The sequence below is a fragment of the Candoia aspera genome, chromosome 10 (genome assembly GCF_035149785.1).
Source record: "Candoia aspera isolate rCanAsp1 chromosome 10, rCanAsp1.hap2, whole genome shotgun sequence".
NCBI lineage: Eukaryota > Metazoa > Chordata > Lepidosauria > Squamata > Boidae > Candoia > Candoia aspera.
In genome coordinates this window covers 20728389-20748763 of record NC_086162.1, presented here as the reverse complement: position 1 = coordinate 20748763, position 20375 = coordinate 20728389, and the positions used below count along the sequence as shown (strand labels likewise).

At 42.4% G+C, this 20375-nt stretch overlaps 1 protein-coding gene across 1 annotated transcript; it reads right to left on the bottom strand.

Moving 5' to 3' along the window:
* Window positions 1-1315: 1315 nt before the first annotated feature.
* Window positions 1316-10687, bottom strand: LYPD3 (LY6/PLAUR domain containing 3). Its single transcript, XM_063312121.1, has 5 exons — window positions 10551-10687; window positions 6008-6139; window positions 4791-4961; window positions 3074-3214; window positions 1316-2420 (listed from the first exon to the last, which is right to left on the bottom strand). The coding sequence occupies exons 1-5, from the start codon at window positions 10621-10623 to the stop codon at window positions 1882-1884; spliced, it is 1056 nt and encodes a 351-aa protein (XP_063168191.1). The 5' UTR covers window positions 10624-10687; the 3' UTR covers window positions 1316-1881.
* Window positions 10688-20375: the final 9688 nt, after the last annotated feature.

Below are 20375 nucleotides of genomic sequence, written 5' to 3'. Positions count from 1 at the left end.
TCAGTAAGAAGGCAAAAACTGAAATCCATCTCCCCTGTAAATGTGGAAGACAAATCTTCCCTGTATGATCAAATTATGGTAATTACTTAATATACAAAATTGCCATCTGAAGATTCTGTGGTGCTATTTCACACGATTTGACCTGTAATAAATGAGGGTAACAGCTTGGTTAACTTTATTCATTCCCTGGAGTCAGGGTAGGTCCCCTTGGAAAGGTAAGGAGCTACACATGCTGATTTTGTGAGAGCCAGTTGGTGTAGTGGTTAAGGCACCAGGCTAGAAACCGGGAGACTATGAGTTCTAGCCCCACCTTGGGCACAAAGCCAGCTGGGTGACCTTGGGCCAGTCACTCTCCCTCAGCCCTAGGAAGGAGGCAATGGCAAACCACTTCCAAAAATCTTACCAAGAAAACTGCAGGGACTTGTCCAGGCAGTTGCCAAGGATCAGGCACGATTGAACAGCAAAAAAAATAATAATGCTGATTTTAGATTTTCATACCTGTACTTTTCAGAATTAAAAACCAAATTTCACAGTGGGAACAACCCACCGAACTCCAAACTCTGCCCTGTGTAAGCTCCCAATGGGACCATGTCTACTGCCTCCTGGATCTTAGGCACTCTCTGAAATTCACGATTGCTAGAACACTTTGATAGGGTGAAGTCATTAGGGCCCATGCAAAAGGCTGGTTTCGCATCATTAAGTTACAGCTTAACTTCAAATGCATGCACCTTGCTTCTGACCTCTGTCAAACAGAAGCTCATGCAGACCACCAAAACTCTGGAAGTCTGACTCTTGGGAAGACAAAATATTATTGGAAAAGAGAGAGAAGGAGAGAGAGAGAATGGCATCAGGGGACTCTTTGGCCTTGACTATTTTTTCTATAAGTGTCCATTAATAAAAATCCCAGACTACATTAAATAATACAGCCCACTAAAAACCTCTGATATCAAAGACTGATAAAGGGTACAGGTAGTCCTCACTTAATGACCATTCGTTTAGTGATGGTTCGAAGTTATGATGGTGCTGAAAAAACTGACTTACAACCAGTGCTCACACTTACAACCGTCCCAGCCTCCCCATGGTCACGTGATCACAATTTGGGCGCTTGGCAACCCATTCACATTTATGACCATCACTGCATCACGTGGTCACATGATCGCCGTTTTCAACCTTCCCCGGCTGGCTTCTGGCAAGCAAAATCAATGGGGAACTGCATGATTCACTTAACAACCATGTGGTTTGCTTATTGACCATGATGATTCGCTTAATGACCATCATGAAAAAGATTGTAAAATCGGGTTGGATTCACTTAATGACCATTTTGCTTAGCAACCAAAATTCTGGTCTCAGTTGTGGTCGTTAAGTGAGGACTACCTGTAAGAGTGTTCAGTGCAATGTAAGAAAAATTATTCAATAGGCTACACCAAGGATGATCCAAGGAGAATACCCTTTAGAAGGATGGATACAGAAGGGCTGCCGTGAGTTTGGTGCAAAATTATATTGGAAAAGGAGTGTAGGAAAAGACCCACGCCCAAAAGGAATTTGACTTTGTTTTGTAAGAGCAAAACCAGGCTTTGCTGCACACAAACATGGGATTTGTCTTGCAGCATAACAGTGACCTTTAGCTTCTAGTCATGTACAAGATGGCTACCATGAAAATAAGGTATAGAGAAGCACACCAAAGGAAAATCTATTTCCAGTACTCAAAAGACATAAATAGGACATAAGGTCCCAAATGCTGGTTTGGATGCCAAATGTAGGTAGGCAAATCTGAGTGGGAAAGACCACACCAAACTACATTGGCAAAGCTGTACGTGATAGGATTGATCTAGTGAGGAAAGGGGGAGGAAGCTGAACGTCATCTCACTCCTTGATGAACCTTCACAGACACAAGCCGAGCAGCAACAAAGTCATTAGAACTGACCCACCCAAGCCTGCTACACCTCCCTTCGCCCCATCAGCTGGTTGCTTATGTCTTTCTTCAACTTTCACAGAAGTGGTCACCTTCCCACCTCGAACGGAGATGATTTTGGTTTTATCATGTTCATGACTGTGGTCATGGTCATGGTCATGGTCGTGGTCATGGTCGTGGTCATAGACCTGGTCCTTCTGAGGGCTGGACACTAATGAGGTCACAGCAATAGAACGGGTTAGCTTGCTGGAAGTGGAAGCTGCTGCTGCTTTGATCTGGATGTATGTCGAAGGGGTAGTGACTGTTGCGTTATTTGTCTCTTGACCAGGCAGGAAGGCAAGCCGTGGAATTGAGGTGGAGAAGTGAGTTTTGTTGGAGAGATCAGTATTGCAAAGACTCCCTGAACAGCAGGAGCCTGTCACGGTGATGGCAGGACTCCCTTTTCTGACCTTGGTGCAGTCCTCATCTTCAACACACCCCTTGATGGGCCTGGTCAGTGAAAAATTGCCTGGGAAAGATTAGAAGCAAGTTTAAAGCCGATGCAGTATTTGAAGAGTTACAGTTTTAGTCCAAAGGGACTTTTCCTATTCCAAATCAAGTTATCCTTGTGTACAGTGTGAAGGACTTTGATTCAAGGTCAAAAAACGATTCCTTGGATTTATCTTGGATAAAAACTAAGAATGTGAAGAGTTGTTGAATCACACACATGCTTCCTACAATCTCTGCAGCAATTTTGTAACTTGTTTTTAACAAGAAAATTCAAGGGAAGAATGCCTGCCTGACAGAGAAATATATATTAAAAAAAAACACCAAATAGGTAGAAGGTTTTTTAAAAAATAAATAATTGTAGTTCTTAAAAGCTTGCGGTTCCCTGAGCAAGCATGAATGCCCCATTTTAGCCTCTACTTCTATCCATTCTTACTACATATTGGAGGATGTGATTTTCTACACAATTAGAACATAGTTTTGATTGCTGTTGGGCTGTGATGGTCTTCACCAAGAGGACACAGATCCCTCACTCATTCCCTTAGCTCCACTGATCCATCTCTTCCATTCTTTTCTAGGACAGGAAGAAGCCCAATGTATTTAGGGGCATGTGGTCACTTGAATCCCCAGGTAGCCAAATGAGTAAAGGTTTTTGATGACTTTCAGAGGTCTTACCTGCTTTCATAGTGACATTGCCATGGAAACAACCTCGGAAATTGTCATAGCACTTGACAATGGTAGAATTGTCCATCGTGCAGTTGTCGCCAACACAGCTGTAACATTCCACTCCATTGGGAATCTGTGCACTCTCATTATCTGGAGATAGAGCCATTAAAAAAATAGTATTAACATGGATAAAAAGCCTGCCTGAAGGATATGAATTTTAATTGCTTGAATGCTAGAAGAAGCACTGAAACTGGGCTGGGCTGGGCTGGGCTGGGCTGGGCGCACCTGTTTCCTTTCTTAACCCCAACTAGCACCCCAGGTTGCCCCAAAGAGGCTTTGGAACCAGTGCTAAATCTAAACAGTCTGCATCTGATAGTTAATGGTTCAAGTTGTATCCTACAAAGAGGGCTATTGGCATTTTTGAAAACTTCAGGAAGAAAAATGACCAAAACTAAAACAAAACCATTAAAATCATATTTGCAAATTATGTAAAAAAACTCTTAGCATTAGGACATGAAAAGGCATGGCTGAAGAGACGTCTTAGCCATCTTGCTCTAGGTAAACTGGCTTTTGTGTTGGTTGCATGTTTTCCACAAAGCATTGAAACCATCATTTGTGGACCTCCGGATGATAAAAGGTAAAAACTCCCTGACGTTGAGCTCATGTCTATATGAACACATCTATGTAATTTTCTGTGGATCTATCTATCTATCTATCTATCTATCTATCTATCTATCTATCTATCTATCTATCTACCTACCTACCTATCTACCTATCTATCTATCTATCTATCTATCATTATCTATCTATCAATCATTATCTATCTATCTATCAATCATTATCTATCTATCTATCTATCATTATCTATCTATCTATCTATCTATCTATCTATCTATCTATCTATCTATCTATCTATCTATCTATCTCTACTGTATATCTATCATCTATCTGTATCTATCATCTATCTATCTATCTATCTATCTATCTATCCTATCTATATCTATCTATCTATCTATCTATCTATCTATCTATCTATCTATCTCTACTGTATATCTATCTATCTATCATCTATCTATATCTATCTATCTATCTATCTATCTATCTATCTATCTATCTATCTATCTATCTATATCATCTATCTATCTATCTATCTATCTATCATTATCTATCTATCTATCTATCTATCTATCTATCTATCTATCTCTCTACCTCTCTCTACCTCTTTCATCTATCTTTCATCTACCTCTATCTCTACCTTTACCTCTCCTTTTGCCACTTTTTTCCTGTCCTTTTTTCTACTTCCTGCTATTGTTGTTATTATTATAATAATATTTTAATTCTGCCTTTTTATATATAACTCAAGGCAGGGAACATACCTAATACTCCCTCCTCCTCCTGTTTTCCCCACAACAAAAACATCCCTGTGAGGTGGGCTGGGCTGAGAGAGAGGGACTGGCCCAAGGTCACCCAGCCGGCTTGCACGCCTAGGGGAGGCCTAGAATTTATTTAATGTACAATTTATTTAATTTACAAGCTGGGCATTTTTTGGTGGTCTCCAGGCAGGATGCCATGAAGAAACTCATAGTTCACATCTATGTGAGGTCCCAGTTCATTAAGGATGCTGGGAAAATATTCCAACGCCTTGCTCCCCATTCTCATAGCAGTGGATATACAACGCGAATATTCTTCTAAAGAGAGGCATCATTCTTATCTGGCTGGGATTTACCCATGGGTTGCAGCTGTAGAGCTTTGATGTCCAATTTAACATTGCAGTGACTTGTGTTGCACTGGTGCAAGTGAGAGAAGGCCAGGATGCCATGCACCTCCACTGCTTTGTCATTGGTGCCTGGCATGCCCAGTCCGCAGCCCTTCTCGCCAACTGAGAATTTCCCGTGACCTGAAAGAACAAAGAGGTTACAGAGGAAAGTAAGATAACCTGCAAGAATGCAAAAATTGGGATTACTGTGCTTTGGTCCCTGTTGCTGGGAAATTGTGTATAGGTTAGGTTGTGTTAACATGCAACATACATGGATGTCTGCATCATTTGCACTTAAGACTAATAGCAGTTGGTAAATTTATCATTCCAATAGAGGAGAATATCTGTGGCTCAGGTTGAACTGTGGAGTCTTGGTGCTTTCTGAGCTGGGTTGTTTGCTTGCAGACGTTTCATTACCTGACTAGGTAACACAATCAGTGCTCTGATGATGCTACCTAGTTGGGCAATGAAACATCTGCAAGCTCCTGGTTGGTCAAGGCCATCCAGGAGGTGACATGTGGGTGGGTGCTAGCGATGGTTAATTCATCCTGAGAGGGAGGTAGAAAAACAAATCTTGCTTGCAGGGGGCATGTAATGGTATGTGGGAAGGACCTTGGGAGATGGGGTGAAGAGACGCTGCCTAGGGAACAGTCAGATAAGAGACAGCTGAGCCCGCAGCTGAATAGTGGCTGGAGCAAGAGGCTCAGAAGAGACCCTCCCTAGTTTTTTGAGCTGTAAAGGAGATGGCAGGAGAACTGTACTTTCAGCCTTGCAAGATTGATGTCAGCCTTACCAGGTAGACCAGATGGGAAACATGACCAGATAAGCTATTTCTACCTTACTGTAAAGCTCCAGTAACAGAATCTTGCAAGTCTGAAAGTACAATTCTCCCCCCCTCCCCCATCTCCTTTACAGCCAGAGAAACTAGGGAGGGTCCCTCCTGAGCCTCTTGCCCCATCCACTATGCAGCTTCAGGCTATGCCCTCTCTTATCTGACCATTCCCGTGGCAGTATCTCTTTGCTCAGTCTCCCAAGGTCTTTCCCACATACCATTACAGGAAGGAAGCTTTGGAGAAACCTGAAGTCAGAGTTTTGCATTTGCAATTAGAATAAAGAAGGAATGCAAAACTCAAGCCTCAGAAGACACATCCCCTTTTAGGCATGAAAAGGCATTTGTTGCTACTTACTCCATTCCACAGCAGCCACCGTTTCCACACAGACATGGGCATTGGTTGGGCAGGTCAGCTTCTTCATGCGCTGCTGACTGCAACCGCTGTCACCAAAGTCCACACAGCTGTGGCATTCCAGAGCCAAGGCACCTGGATGGCCAAAACAAGAAAAACCAAATTAAAAGAGTGAAAATATATTGGTATAGGCTTTCACTCAGGGCATCAATGATCAATCAACCGTGGTCTAATTTTCTTTCATTCGGATGGCCATTCAGCCTGAAAGCTCATCACGGCTTCATTAAAAGAGTGACATTTTTTTATTAGGACTCCTGGAGAGATCTGAGATTGAAATTATAAGCAACGAAAGGAGCATATCTGATCTGATTGAAAGATAATGGCCAAATAAAGCGTAAGTAAGGAAAGCAGAGTAATGCTTTTGGTGATCAATCAATCTGGTTGTAGGGTAGTCACATTGCAAAAGTGTGACTCCTAAAGACATCTCAGGGTTCCATTTCTTTTGGTGTCTAACCTGCAAAATGAATTTGCAAGTTGCAAGGCCCCAGTGTTACCATCTTTCATACATTTGGGACATTACTAATTTGGGAGCTGAGGCTTGACCCACAAAGAACTCTCCCTGTGCTTTTTTTTTTCCTCCATGGGCATCTCCCCAATCCAAACTGGAAAATTTCATTTCATTTTCCCCACTTGGTGGCTCATCCTGTTTTGAGTGCTTCAGGATCTTCTTTAAAGCCATTTCCACCTGCTTCTGCTTCTTCAAGTTGACCTGCAGGTCTCTCCTTTTTCATTATAGCCTCTTCCGCCCTGTCTTCCTCCCACGTATCTTCCTCTTGGCTCTTTCATTCGCCACTCCTGTTCATACATGGCAGCGACTGCACTAATTGTGAGGACTCCACCCTAAGGTGAGACGCATACGAAAGCTTCCACCCATGAGAACACCCCAGAACTTAGGGACATAGCATCGTGTGCGTTCAACTGCTTTCCCGGTTCTCTTATCGCTGCTACTTCTCCAGAATCTTAGAGCTTCAGAAACAATGTGAGAAGCTTCCATAAATAGAATGTGGTGCAAATGCATTGATTCATGTCATCCAAACTGAAGCTAAGCCAGGACACTTCTACTTGCCCCTCGTTTCCACTCCCCAGCCCTTTGAAAGCAATTGAATGACAATCCGCAGATTTCAACGTGCAGATAACATGGCACGAAAGTCATTCTCCGACCCCAAATGCTGGAGGTTCAAAAATCCTCATCACCACCCCTTCGCACAAAAGGGAAAATGAAACGAACAGCTGGTCCCCTTCACCAAAGTCTTTATTCATGTTGTATTTGTCTGCTCATATGCTAACAAGCAAGCTAGCAAATAATATAGCAAATCTTATCATGGGGAGGGGCAGAGTCACCAAGCTGCCTTTCTCCTTGAAAGACCTGCTAGGATGTCTGTCATCTGGAAGCTGGGGGGCAGGGTGAAGCAAGAGCTCCTACCAATGTGGAAACTGGTCACCCACAGGCTTCCCACAGCAGCAGCAGTTCAAAGGAAGACCAGGGTTGCTACGATTTTAAATAAGCCACAAACGTAACCGGAAATAATTGGGACTAGCCATCAAACCAAGATGGTGTCATGAGATCACACAAGAGCAGAGCTCATTCTGGAACGGTGCAAAGTCCCCCCTATGGAAGTCTGGTTATGGATGCATCTCACCCGAGGTCGTTTTGGACAGGAAGCCAAATTAGAGAATTCTAAAATTGGTTATCAAAACGATTTCCCCAGCTGAGCTTAAGTTATGTTATTGCACAACTTTGTCCTGACTGAGATTTGTGTTGCTGGCAGACTGATAATTCCTTGCTGACAAAGCTACCTGTGCGCTCTCTGTTGTGTAACCCTAAAGAACTGGCTACCCTGGAAAATGAAGTTGCCCCACTAAGAGAGAAGGAGGCCTAAAATTTGCAAGGCAGTTTGAGGCTGGTTCCGGCAGGGTCAAACACCATATGGAACACAGATCCATGCAAGTCCTGTTTGAGGCAGGAATGAGGATGATTGCACAACTACACACCTTGTTTGGAATCCCCTTCTGTTCAACTTCTGTTCAACACTCATATTTTCTTGTCTTGAAGTTATCTTAATGGCTATTTCTAATCATTGTCTCTAATTTTACAGAAACAGTGGTTAAATGTCCTCAAGTAAGATTTCCTCCATTCTTTCCCCCCATTTCTTAAAACATTGCATATGCATGTGCACACCACAGGCATATAATGAATAGCTATAGGTTTCACCATGTTGGCTGTGGACTTCAGGCCTCTAAAGAGGCCTACTGGAGAAGAGGCAAAAGCCTAAATCATGGTTGGTTTGTTCGTTTTTTAAAATTAGATTATCTTTACCGTGGGCCTTTGAGGTTGATTGTGGAACAGAAGATAAAGGAGGGGGCTTGGCCATAGTAAAACCATCTGAGTTTTACTATGATTCAAAAATTCAAAATTTTCCTCGGATGGTAAGGCATTGAATATAACTGCCTGTTGACCTGTGCCTGCCACCATTGGCATCCGTTAGATGCTGCAATGACATCATGCAAATCATGACATCGACTCCCAGATTATGCAAATTCCATAATTCCTGTCATTTGTACAAAGACCTCATGACCTTTGCGATGTCATTCCCCCTCTTGCCTGCCCCAGCTTTTTGAGGAAATGGTTGGTTAATGGTATCTTTCTACCAGCTCTTTATGAATGTGGGCCAAGATCCTGTTTCCCCAGATCTTCAGTGAAGTTCAGAGATCTGGGGTAAAATCCTCTTCAGCCTCACAGACTCAATGGGCGACCATTTCCTGATGTATCTACCTGAATAAATTCTGTTCAACACTCACGCTTGCTCAGTGAGATTCATGATCCTTATTTTCCAGAAGTCCCTCAAGACCTGGCTATACCATCAGGCCTGGGCATCTCAGGCGACTGGGGAGGTCTTGAGGTGGCTTTGTGGCTGATCGAATCTCTTATGTGTGCTTTAAAAAAATAAATTAAATATGACTGTGTCTGACATGTTTATTGTTTTATACTTCTTTTGCTGCATGCTGCCCAGGATCACTTGTGAGATGGGCAGCCATATAAATTTGATAAATAGGTAAATGATTGCCAATTTCTTAGTCTTCCTATAGCTGAGGATAATGAGGAAACAGGATGCCTTTCTGATTTTCCCAAACTGTATTGGGAAGTGCTAGAGTGACGGACTCGTCCCTGGGGGAGCTGGGGGTGTTGACGACTGACAGGAAGCTCTGGCGTGGGCTGGTCCATGAAGTCACGAAGAGTTGGAAGCAACTAAACGAATAAACAACAAAAATTGGGAAGTGACCAAAAACTAAAGAAGCAGGTTGCTGTATTGTGTCCTCAGTCAAATAGAGTGGTGTGTCTCAACCAAAACAGCTTTCAAATGTGTGGACATCAATTCCCAGAATTCCCCAGCCAGCATGCCTGGCTGGGGAATTCTGGGATTTGAAGTCCACACATCTTAAAGCTGCTGAAGTTGAGCAACACTGAAATAGAGTTAAGTTACAGCTTTTGTTTTTCACCTGTCCTTTAAACAATTTAGGCAAGTGCACAACAGAACTGCCATAACCCATCATCCGAACAACCCTGTGAAGTACATGAAGCGAAGAAATAAAGCCATGTTACAAGTCACACAACAAATACTATCGCTGAGTTGAATAGTACAACTGTGCTTACAATTTACCAGCTGTTTTGGCTTTTTCGGATATATATCTCAGCTTCCAAGCAGAGAATGGCTTCTATTACTTCATGTTAGAAAAAAGAAGGAAAACCTCCCCATGAAGGAAAGTTGAGATTAAGAGGGCAGGTCTCATATCCTCAATTAATAATCTGAATACAGTAACAAGTCCTAACAGTTTGATAGACTGAAAGAATGCCTCAGACCTTTCAGTCAATTGATAGGAATGTAGATGGATGGATGGATGGATGGATGGATGGATGGATGGATGGATGGATGGATGGATGGTAGACAGATTTGTCACAAGCTCCATCTTAGAAAAAAGGACATAATCTCTTCTAAAATAGTATTTGCGGCAGCATGATCTAAAAACAAAATTTGCTTTGATCTTTAGAGCAACTGTTTTGGCACCTCCATATATTTATGCCAAGCAAATGCATCAGCTCATCGATTCATCATCTGAAACTGGTATGGTTAATGCCCTGAAAAATCTTTAATTTAAAGATTTGTTTAGCCCTGTGCTAGAATTCAGATCTATATAAATCTGCATAGGAAGGAGCACAAGCAGGCAAGGATCTGCCTCTCATTTCATGTCCCCTCATATCTGATGCCTTTCTCATGCCAGAATATCTATGGTTCTATAGATAGGCAAAATTACCATTCCTGAGATCCCAGCTGAGAGAGCTCAGAGGATTTAATCACCACGCATGCTTAGCAGGACTCCTCATCCAAGCCTATTCCAGATGCTACCCCTTGCCTTCCAAGCATTCCTGGTCCCAACATGGCTTATCCTGTAGCTGTAGCAGTTGTCACATAATCCTGCCATCTCCTACCTTTCATGAAAAACGTCAGGGCCACCAGAAGGACAGATGGGCTCATTTGGAGCTGGAGGTAGGCGCCCATCATTACGTCTGCTAAGTCCCAACCTTGCTCAGGCTCTTCTCCTTTCCCTTTGCCTTTCTTGAGAATGTTCTGCTTCTGTCAGGTCCTTAAAAGATAAAGATTAAACATTAAATATAACTTGATGGCAAGGGCAGGGCATACTTCCTCAACTCCCAGACACACCTCCTTAGACTTTGCTGTTCAGCAGCTCCTTGCTAGGCTGGAGGGCTTTTTTCCATACATCCCATCCCAGTCTCTAACCTATCACCTCCCTTTCCCAGCACTTTGAGGCCACTTACTGGGGTGACGCCCCTATCAGGAACTAGAACAGCCAGTTGAAGGGGTTTTTTTGTTTTTTATGCCCTTCATCCAGGACTTCGAGGCAGGAGAGAACAGTAATTAGAGGCAAGTCTGACCTTGGAGAACCAAGAGTTGGCAAAGAGGACGGGAGACGTTGGGGATGTCCAGAAAAGGAATTCTTGCTTTCTCCATCACGTGGAATCATTTGGGAGGTCATGGTAGGGTCCTGATTTAGTTTCCAAGGGATAATCCTCATCTATATCAAGGTACATAGCTGCAAAAGCTGTCCCATCTTCCTCCAGAAGAAATACAGTATAACCCTGCTTCTCCTACTGAACCAGCCCTTCCGATGAAAGGGGGATTTATGGCACCTTGATTTGTCCAGCAGCAAGTATATCTACACAGTGGTCAAAAAAAATCAGGAAGGTGGTCGTGATGGTGTGATCAAAGCGCTGTCTGTTTTTTTATGTCAATGCGCATCTTGTCTTTCTTGACCATATCCTGTAGACGCCCCTGCCCAGCAGTGTGGAGAGTGTAAAGCACCCTGAGATGCTTCCAGCCTTTGAAAACTGTTCTCAGTTCTCTAAAAGAGGAGGCTATGTAAGTAGGGCATGTGTTTAGGAAAAATAATATGTGGTTTATGGGGATATATAAAAAACCTTGGAATGATTTTAACAGGAAGGGCAAAGAGAAGGAGCAGAGGAAGGTCTGGATGGGCAAAGTCAGGTTTTAAATAATAGGTTTGGTGGGAGGGAATTAATTGATCCTCAAGGGAAAGAAGGATTGTCTATATAGTGAACCTGTAGTTAGCTCCTCTCTTGGTTTTGGAAATAAAGCTCGCCTTTCATTACTTGCTGGGTAAGAATTGTGGAAAGGCCAGTCTTACCCGTTGTTACCATCTCCTTCCTTCCCACTCCAGAAGGCTCTGTTTCTGTTTTATTGTTTTTTTCCATTCAGAACCTCAAAACAATATTTTGCTCAGAGTAAATTCCTCATTTCTGCCCAAGGTTATGTCATAACCGCCAGAAATCTGGGGGCAGACCAATCTGATGTCATTTTTTTTTCTTGCCTTTGAATTTCTTACCTCTCAAGTTCTTCCCTTCATGTTTTACAAAGAAATGTAGGAACTCCAGCAAGCCTGTTTCTTTCTTTCTCTCTTTTAATGGAATGGAGGGAAATCCTTTTTCTTCTGAACCAGCTGAATTCAACTGGTAATGTCATTCCTGGGGTAGTATCTAACTCCAGGTAGCTGTTCAACCTGAGCAACCTGTCACACACAGACCAAAAAAAAAAAAAAAGGCTGGCAATCCTAATTCAGTTGCACAAGCATACCTAATGGCAGGACCGGCAACATCAACACAATAACAATAAAACTGAAACCATTTTTAAAAAAAAAAAAATCCCTGGAATCTTTACCCTAGATTTTTTCAAAAGAGTGAGAACTGCAGATGCGATGGTGCTGTGGTTGCAGTGATGGGCCAGATTCAGCAAGACTTAGGTCGGTGTCCACCCTTAGCTGTGGAAAATCACCAAGTGGCATTGGATCCATCATGATCTCTCAGCATTGCCTTCCAACGTGGTTGTGGGCATCCCATGGCAAGGAGGAATGCCAGGTGTATTGCCTTGAGCTGGGAATTAAAATGAGGATATAAACCTAACAAATAAATAGGTAAAATATAAGTGCCAAACCAAAGTTTTTGCAATCTTTAAGTCTGGCGCCAGAGGAGTAGGAGTGCTTAATTCTCTTTCCTCAATTTTTTTCATCACAAAAACCTTCTTCCTCTTAATGGAAAAAAGATAGATCATATATCTTTTCCTCTGTGCAGGAAAGCCATTGGAGAATGAACAGGATGAATGGACAGGCTTAACCAACCCTTTTCTTTTTCTTCCTCCCCCCGCTTAAATCTACAGATGGAGTACAGGGAAGATCCTGTGGAAATGTCTTTTGGGTTGCCATCTGACCACAGCCCCCACCCAAAATATAGACATTCAGGCGAGACCTTCTGCCTTTAGGGAAAGCTGCAGAGAACTTTGAGTGAGGCTGCACTGTAGCCAGCACACTCTGATCTTATGAAGGCTAGTGTGTGAAATGGCTTCTGAAAGCACAGCAGCCAAGGCCAGTGGAAAAGTTGGCAACTGTGTCATGTAAAGGAATGACTCAGATGCAGTCTCTTTCCCACCCTTATTGCTGTATTAGGAGAAATGGTGTTGTCTCTGTGACTCAGCTGCACTGCTTGACTCAACATCTGGGCCTTCAACTGCGCCCGGATGGGACATGCCAGAACATGCTTCGTCACGCAGGCTGAAACCTCATAGAATACATATGTAGGAAGCACAATAATCAAAACTTAAAGTGAGGAAGTGGAAGAAAGAGGGAGAGAGAAAACAACGGTGTGAGTCAAAATTCCTGGGACTGTTTCTAAGCTCTGTGGCTTTAGGCACCCTTGTTTGGATCAAATTCTTACGTTTAGACAGTTGCGGGGCAGATCACACCCAGATCCACAACAGGAACATTTTCTCAATCGTTGTTATTTCTTTCTTCTTTCTCCAGAAGAATTTCAGCTCCTTCTGTGATTGTTAAGAGTTTTGGCAGCCAGCTAAAAATAGAAGGAAATGTGTTCCAACAATTGCATGGCCCAGTTTTGGGAACATTTCAATGAGGTCAATGAGAAATTTACAATGTAAAGAGGGGATGGGTGTGATTATAAACCTCCATGTAGCTTATGTACTTTTAAGAAAAACAAGTGGAGAATTCCATATTCAGGCCCTCTGGTTAGCTGGGTGGACGTTTATCTGTTTAATTCTTAGATTGCTATCCTGCCTTTTGAGATGAACTGGTTTGTCTGGCATTTGTCACTGTCACTAGAGCAATGTTTCTCAACCTTGGCAACTTTAAGATGTGTGGACTTCAACTCCCAGAATTCCCTAGCCAGCCATATGTGTAGGTGTGTGGGTAGGTATGACTGACAGATGTAAAGGTAATAAGGGCGTTTTCCTGAGAGCTGGGTTGACTAAACTCATTAGAACTTACTTTCAGTAAATATACACAGAGTATATTCTTCCAAAATTTCCATTGTGTAGTTTGGTACTAGTTCTTTCTTTTAAACAACAGCAGCATTTAAAAGGCTTATATTGGTATTAAATAATTAATTAATTAGACCTACATAGCTGCCCATCTCACCACTTATGACTCTGGGCAGTGAACGTACGGTTAAAAAACGCCAAAATAGCAAGAGGAGAAACACAAATAATAACAACCAAGACAATGTAACCCAACTCAGATCACAGCAATCCCACTAGGAAAAATAACACATTGACGGCCTCACCCAACCTCCAGACCCCATGCCTGATGGAACATCCAGGTCTTCAGGGGCTTACAAAATGCTACTAGGATTGGGGCCAAGGAATTCTTGGTAAGCATGGTGCTCCGAGGGGCAGGTGCTGCAAAACAGAAGGCACGCTTTCTGGGCCCCATAGATGGGACCAAGAGTGTGTCCACCCTATTGGATCTAGTGGGATGGACAGAAGTAGTCTGCAAATTGAGGAATTTTGGAAGTAAGAGTCTGATCTTACATCAAACGTAAACAGTGAAGATTATATTTTCCAGTTCTTTCTTTTCAGGTAGATGGAACAGACAGGCCCATGACATGGCATGGATTATTTTTGTTCAGCCCTAGTAGTCCCAAAATTCTGGTCAGGAAGGGGCATCTGCGGGGTGGCCAGAACTGGCAAGGTGGCAGACCACGTAACCCCTGTTTCTTTTGAAAGTCCATGTCAGAAAAAGTGGAACTCAAATCACAACGTTCCATCCATCAAACTGCTGGTTTTGCCCCTCCCCTGCTGGCCAAGATGGAGTTGTTTTGAAGACTACATGCAATTCTTGGAAATCTACCTCACTGTCTAAACCACCTGACTGCATACTTAACTTGGTTAGTGAGTTAACCATTTTCTGGGATCATCCAATACGCTGAACGATGAACTGACCTGTCAGGCTGGGTTCATGCAACCTGCAGAACCACACTTAACCCATAAGCACACACGTGCCCAAACCTAACCATATGTCAGCCACTTGACACATGCAGTGACTGGTTCTTTCAATGGTAATGCATATCAGGCGGACCTGGCCTCTGTTTCCTATATGGGTGCTTTGATGTGTTTCTCTTGGGTTGGGTTCCGCCTTGAGCATCTCAGTCTGAACAAGAATATTAATCACCGTGATAATCACAGCCATCAATCCCTTATTGATTCTGATCCTTAAGCGGCTACTATCTTCTGCATCGTCAAAGGACTCGGGGTTGCAACAGCAGGGGAACTGGTTGGACGGCTTCTGTGGCGCCCAGGAAATTGGGGTGCAAACGGGCATGGATTACATGTGGCAGCAGATTGCTCTGGGCTGGTTCTTCCATGTGCTTGGTCCAGGTTCCCTTCCCAAAAGAAATGGAACCACCATAATTAAAAGCCCCATAAGAAGGATTCTCTAAGTGTAAATGACTAGGTTGGATGAGCTGGCACAAATCTAGAACGTATGACTCCAAACGGCAGCTGAGCCGGCTCAGGCATCTGAGTGAGAAACACTTAAGCAGCGTCCCGAGTTGTGGGTCAAGTAGGGTGGCTATAGAAGTCAATCAATCAATCAAATACATTTTTTAAAAAGGCAAGGATGAAATTTGGGGGTTTTTTTGCCCTGGCATAGTTTCTAGATTTTTTAAATCTAGAACATTTTAAATATTGTTTCATACTTGACGGATATGTGATATGTTTAGATAGATTATTACCCTTTTTTTGTTACTGCTTCTCTCCTTTTCGTTGTTCAGTTTTTTACTGTTTCTGGGTTTTTTTTCTCTTTTTGTAGGTGTTTTTTTTTGGGGGGGGAGGTTCTTATCATTTTTGTGTACTTTGGTTTAAAATGTACTTGTGTAAAACATAAAACATTTTTTTTGGTTCTTTTCCATTTTTGTGCCCTTTGGGGTAAAACGTATTCAAATAAGAAGGGCTGAATAACTAAAAAAATATCGCAAGGGGATTTGTTACTTCCATACAGGTAGTGCTCGCTTAACAACCACAATTGGGACTGGAATTTTGGTTGCTAAGCGAAGCAGTCATTAAGCAAATCTGACCCAATTTTATTACCTTTGTTGTGGTGGTTGTTATGCAAATCACTATGGGCGTTAAGCAAACCATGTAGTTGTTAAGCAAATCATGTGGTTCCCCCACTGATTTTGCTTGCCGGAAGCCGCCAGGAAGGTCAAAAATGGTGATCACATGACTACAGGACAGAGCAAAGGTCATAAATGCGAACCGGTTGCCAAGCACCCAAATCGTGAGCATGTGACCACAGGGATGCTGTGATGGTCATAGGTGTGAGGACCGATCACAAGTCAGTTTTTTTCCAGCACTGTTGTAAGTCTGAACCATCACTAAATGAATGGTTGTTAAGAGAGGACTACCTGTACCTATGTTTCAATTACATATTCATTGCATTTTTAGTATATTTCTGTTTTCTTTTCTTAATCTCTTTGAGTATCCATGCTGGATGAGACAGTGAATATGAATTAATAAATTGCAATAGAAATTACAGGCAGTCCTTGTTTAGCAACTGCCTCATTTAGTGACCATTTGCAGTTATGATGGTGATGAAAAAGTAACTTTGCGACCAAGCCTTACATTTACAACCTTCTCAGGTCTGTAAAGCAAAGGATAGCTGAAGGCAGATCATAAGCAGAGTTGCAGTTTCACTTAATGACCATTTTGCTTAACAACCAAGTTGCCAGTCCGAATTGTGGTCGCTAAATGAGGACTACCTGTAATGTGTCAGGCTGTAATATGGGTTGAATTTGCAGGGTTTGCCAAGTTTGGCCTGGTTCACACTAAAAAATGGAAATTCTGCTTGCTCTACCACTCTTTCCGAAATAGCAGGATTCCCATGATTTTTGTATCACTGTTAATGTTCCCCATGCCAGTTTTTTGGGCTCAGCCTGTTATGCCAGCCTTGAAGGAATAATATATTCTCAGCTATCTTTAAAAAATCTTGGTGGCTTCCCTGACTGTTGTCTGGATCATCTGTTTTTATTTTTTCCTGTCCCAGATTAACTCTAATAGTCCAGGAAATTGTGTAACATATATTATGATCTACAGAAGCCTACAGAAGAAACCAGTGATGGCTTGAGTCAGCACTGAGGCCATGTCGGCATGGGAGAAGGTGTGATGGTTTAAAATGCTAAGTGACAAGTCTGTTCACAGCTCAGTAAAAAAAAAGATTATTGTTTTCCTGGTGAATGCATTACATGTAGGAAGAGAAGTCCTGACCAAAGGTAGGTGTGAAACACTCATCTTTAATTATGCCATTTGCACACATTATTCCTACACCAGCTGCCAGGCAGTGTCATTCAATCTTACACAATGGCACAGAGATCAAACAATGGATATTTTTTAAAAATGAAACAGCTGAAAGCTTGCAAGATTACCAGATGTTCCAATCTTCTAATGTAAGAATTTAAGAATCCACCTCAGAATATGCAGGTTAAGATACTGGACTAGAATGAGGAGACGTAAGTTGGATCCACTTCCTGGGTGACTTTGAACCACTCCCTTTCTCTCTGCCCAAGCTACCTTGCAACCAGCTTGATTATGGCAACCAGCTTGATTGATAACTGGCAAATAGAGGGAAAAAATGTAGAGGCAGTGACAGACTTTGTATTTCTAGGTGCGAAGATTACTGCAGATGCTGACTGCAGTCAGGAAATCAGAAGACGCTTAATCCTTGGAAGAAGAGCAATGACAAATCTCGATAAAATAGTTAAGAGCAGAGACATCACACTGACAACAAAGGCCCGCATAGTTAAAGCAATGGTGTTCCCCGTAGTAACATATGGCTGCGAGAGCTGGACCATAAGGAAGGCTGAGCGAAGGAAGATCGATGCTTTTGAGCTGTGGTGTTGGAGGAAAATTCTGAGAGTGCCTTGGACTGCAAGAAGATCAAACCAGTCCATCCTCCAGGAAATAAAGCCAGACTGCTCACTTGAGGGAATGGTATTAAAGGCAAAACTGAAATACTTTGGCCACATAATGAGAAGACAGGACACCCTGGAGAAGATGCTGATGCTAGGGAGAGTGGAGGGCAAAAGGAAGAGGGGCCGACCAAGGGCAAGATGGACGGATGACATTCTAGAGGTGATGGACTTGTCCCTGGGGGAGCTGGGGGTGTTGACGACCGACAGGAAGCTCTGGCGTGGGCTGGTCCATGAAGTCACGAAGAGTCGGAAGCGACTAAATGAATAAACAACAAGTTACCTTGCAGGGCTGTTGTGGTGGAGAAAATAGGAAGAAGGATTACTACGTACACCGCCTTGGGTTTCTGGCAAGCAGAAGAGATTTAAATCTAATGAAGTATGAGGGAAGTTCCTATTCCTTTAAATTCCTTAAGCAAATCTCATTTTTTCCCCTGGGATTGTGATGTGAGCACCTCATGTGCTCTGAAGGGTCTTTCAGCCCTCAACTCCAAAATGCTGCACAGCCTTTCTGGTGTGATCTCCTTTCAGAACACTGAAATCTTGTGAGAATTCAGTCATGTATAACCCTTAATGGACTTTTGCTGGCCAGGACTGAACGATGAGGCTTTAAGGATCTGTTTATAGATAAGATATGAGATATGGGATGAAGAGATCATCTGTAGTCTTTTAAGAGAAGGCAATAACCTGTTAAAATTGTTTATACTTGTTGCGACCAAGGGGGAAGTCATTTCTTTATATATTTCTTTTCTCTCTTTTTTCTTTGCTGTGTTTTTACTTTCATTTTCTTTTCTATTCTTTTTCTATTATTCTTTTTTTCCTGCACTTTCTATTTTTTATTTCTTTTTTGTAGTTTGTATCAGTTTTTATCTGGAAAACTGTAACATTCCATAAAATTAGTATATAGAAAAAAGAGAATTCAGTCCTGTATTTATTTGCTTAAAAACACGTTAAGTTCTGGAGGCAACTTAATGCCCATAGATGCCATCTCATATCCTACAATGTTTTAATATGTAACAACGGGCAAATCTCACCTTAGAATATCGAATTTAAGATGTTGGACTAGAGAACCAAAGACAACCAGGTTTAATCCACCCTCAGCCGTGGAAGCTTTCAACATTTGAATGTTTGTCAGTCTAAAGCTGGTCCCCAATCCTGACAGTTTACACAGAAATTCATAATGAACAGAATACAACATGAACACTGAATCATTTTTTCATCCATCGGCGCTGGCCAGTTGCATCCTGAGCATCCCTGTTGGATTTCTGCCTTTCATGTCACAGGAGTCTTCCAGATATGAGAAATAAATCTGCCTTCAAGTGGAAAGTCTCAGGTTAAAAGCCCATTCTGTAATTTTTATACAACTTTATCTAGCTGATCCAGTTTTCTTCCAGTTAAAACACACCCTTGTGTATTTATTTAATTAGAATTTTTGTCTCTCTCCCCCCCCCACCTTCCAAATTGCAGTGTGGATTACAATCCATTTAAAGAGAAAAGGATAGAGCAATAAAACACGCTTAAAATGCACCGATGACGCTACCCAGCCTGGGAAGAAAACGCTGGCAGGAAAACCATCCAGAGCAGAGAGCAGCGAGAACTCAAAAGGTTAACAAAAATGAAATGCACAGTAAAAAAAAGAAGTGATACTGAGTCAGAGGCATTTACGGCCAGGTTTGACATCAAGTTCCAAATACAAGAATGAAAGCCAACCGAATGACATAAAGTGCTGGGGGCAGTTTGTCTCCCTGGGAAAGGGCATAACAAAGCCAGGGGGGTCACAGGCAAGGCCTTCTCCCACATCCCCCCATAGGCTCCTCCCAGACAGGAGACCCCCCCTCACTCCTCATATAGCTTAATTTTCAGGAAGGTGCATACTGTGCATAGAGATGCGCTTGCTCAAATAGCCACCAGCAGGACCTGAAACTGATTACAGTACTGAAATCAGGAAGTCCACTGCTGTGGCAAGATGAAGTGAACCAGCTTTGGGAATTCTTTAGAAGGGATGTTACGCAAACAGCCTCTAATTCACCCTTTCACTTTCAGAGCCCAAAGTTCTACAGATGTGGTTGGGAAAGGAAAGTGAATATTTATTATTTATGTATTCAATTTATATTGCCGCCCATCTCAAACTAGTGACTCTGGGCAGCTAATATAAGTTGAAAGAATAATATGGCCCAGGGCAGCCCCATTTGTTCTTTCTTTTTTTGCTTCTGCTCCCATCCATGTGTCTCAGAAACTGATTTCTACCTTTCTACCTTCTACCTTTCCACACCCCAATAGCTGATTAAATGCTTTTCCTCCTTTATGGATCAGTGGGTTTTTAACAGTCTCCCAGAGGTGTTAATATTGCTGGGGCTTATTAAACATTCTTTAGCGTTATTAAACATTAACAGTGGATTAGCCCTTGTGTGGGAGAACCATTTCTCTGTATTTGGCAAGGGCTGAGGATCTGTTCATTCTGTGCTGAAC

What these genes read in the sequence shown, in the direction of transcription:
- LYPD3 (XM_063312121.1), bottom strand. Translation starts at nt 10,623, where the DNA reads ATGATGGGCGCCTACCTCCAGCTCCAAATGAGCCCATCTGTCCTTCTG. An exon ending in GGTGGCTGCTGTGGAATGGA is followed by an intron (nt 4,962 to 6,007) that starts GTAAGTAGCAAC and finishes TTGTTCTTTCAG; the next exon opens with GTCACGGGAAATTCTCAGTT. An exon ending in CAATGTCACTATGAAAGCAG is followed by an intron (nt 2,421 to 3,073) that starts GTAAGACCTCTG and finishes AATCTTTCCCAG; the next exon opens with GCAATTTTTCACTGACCAGG.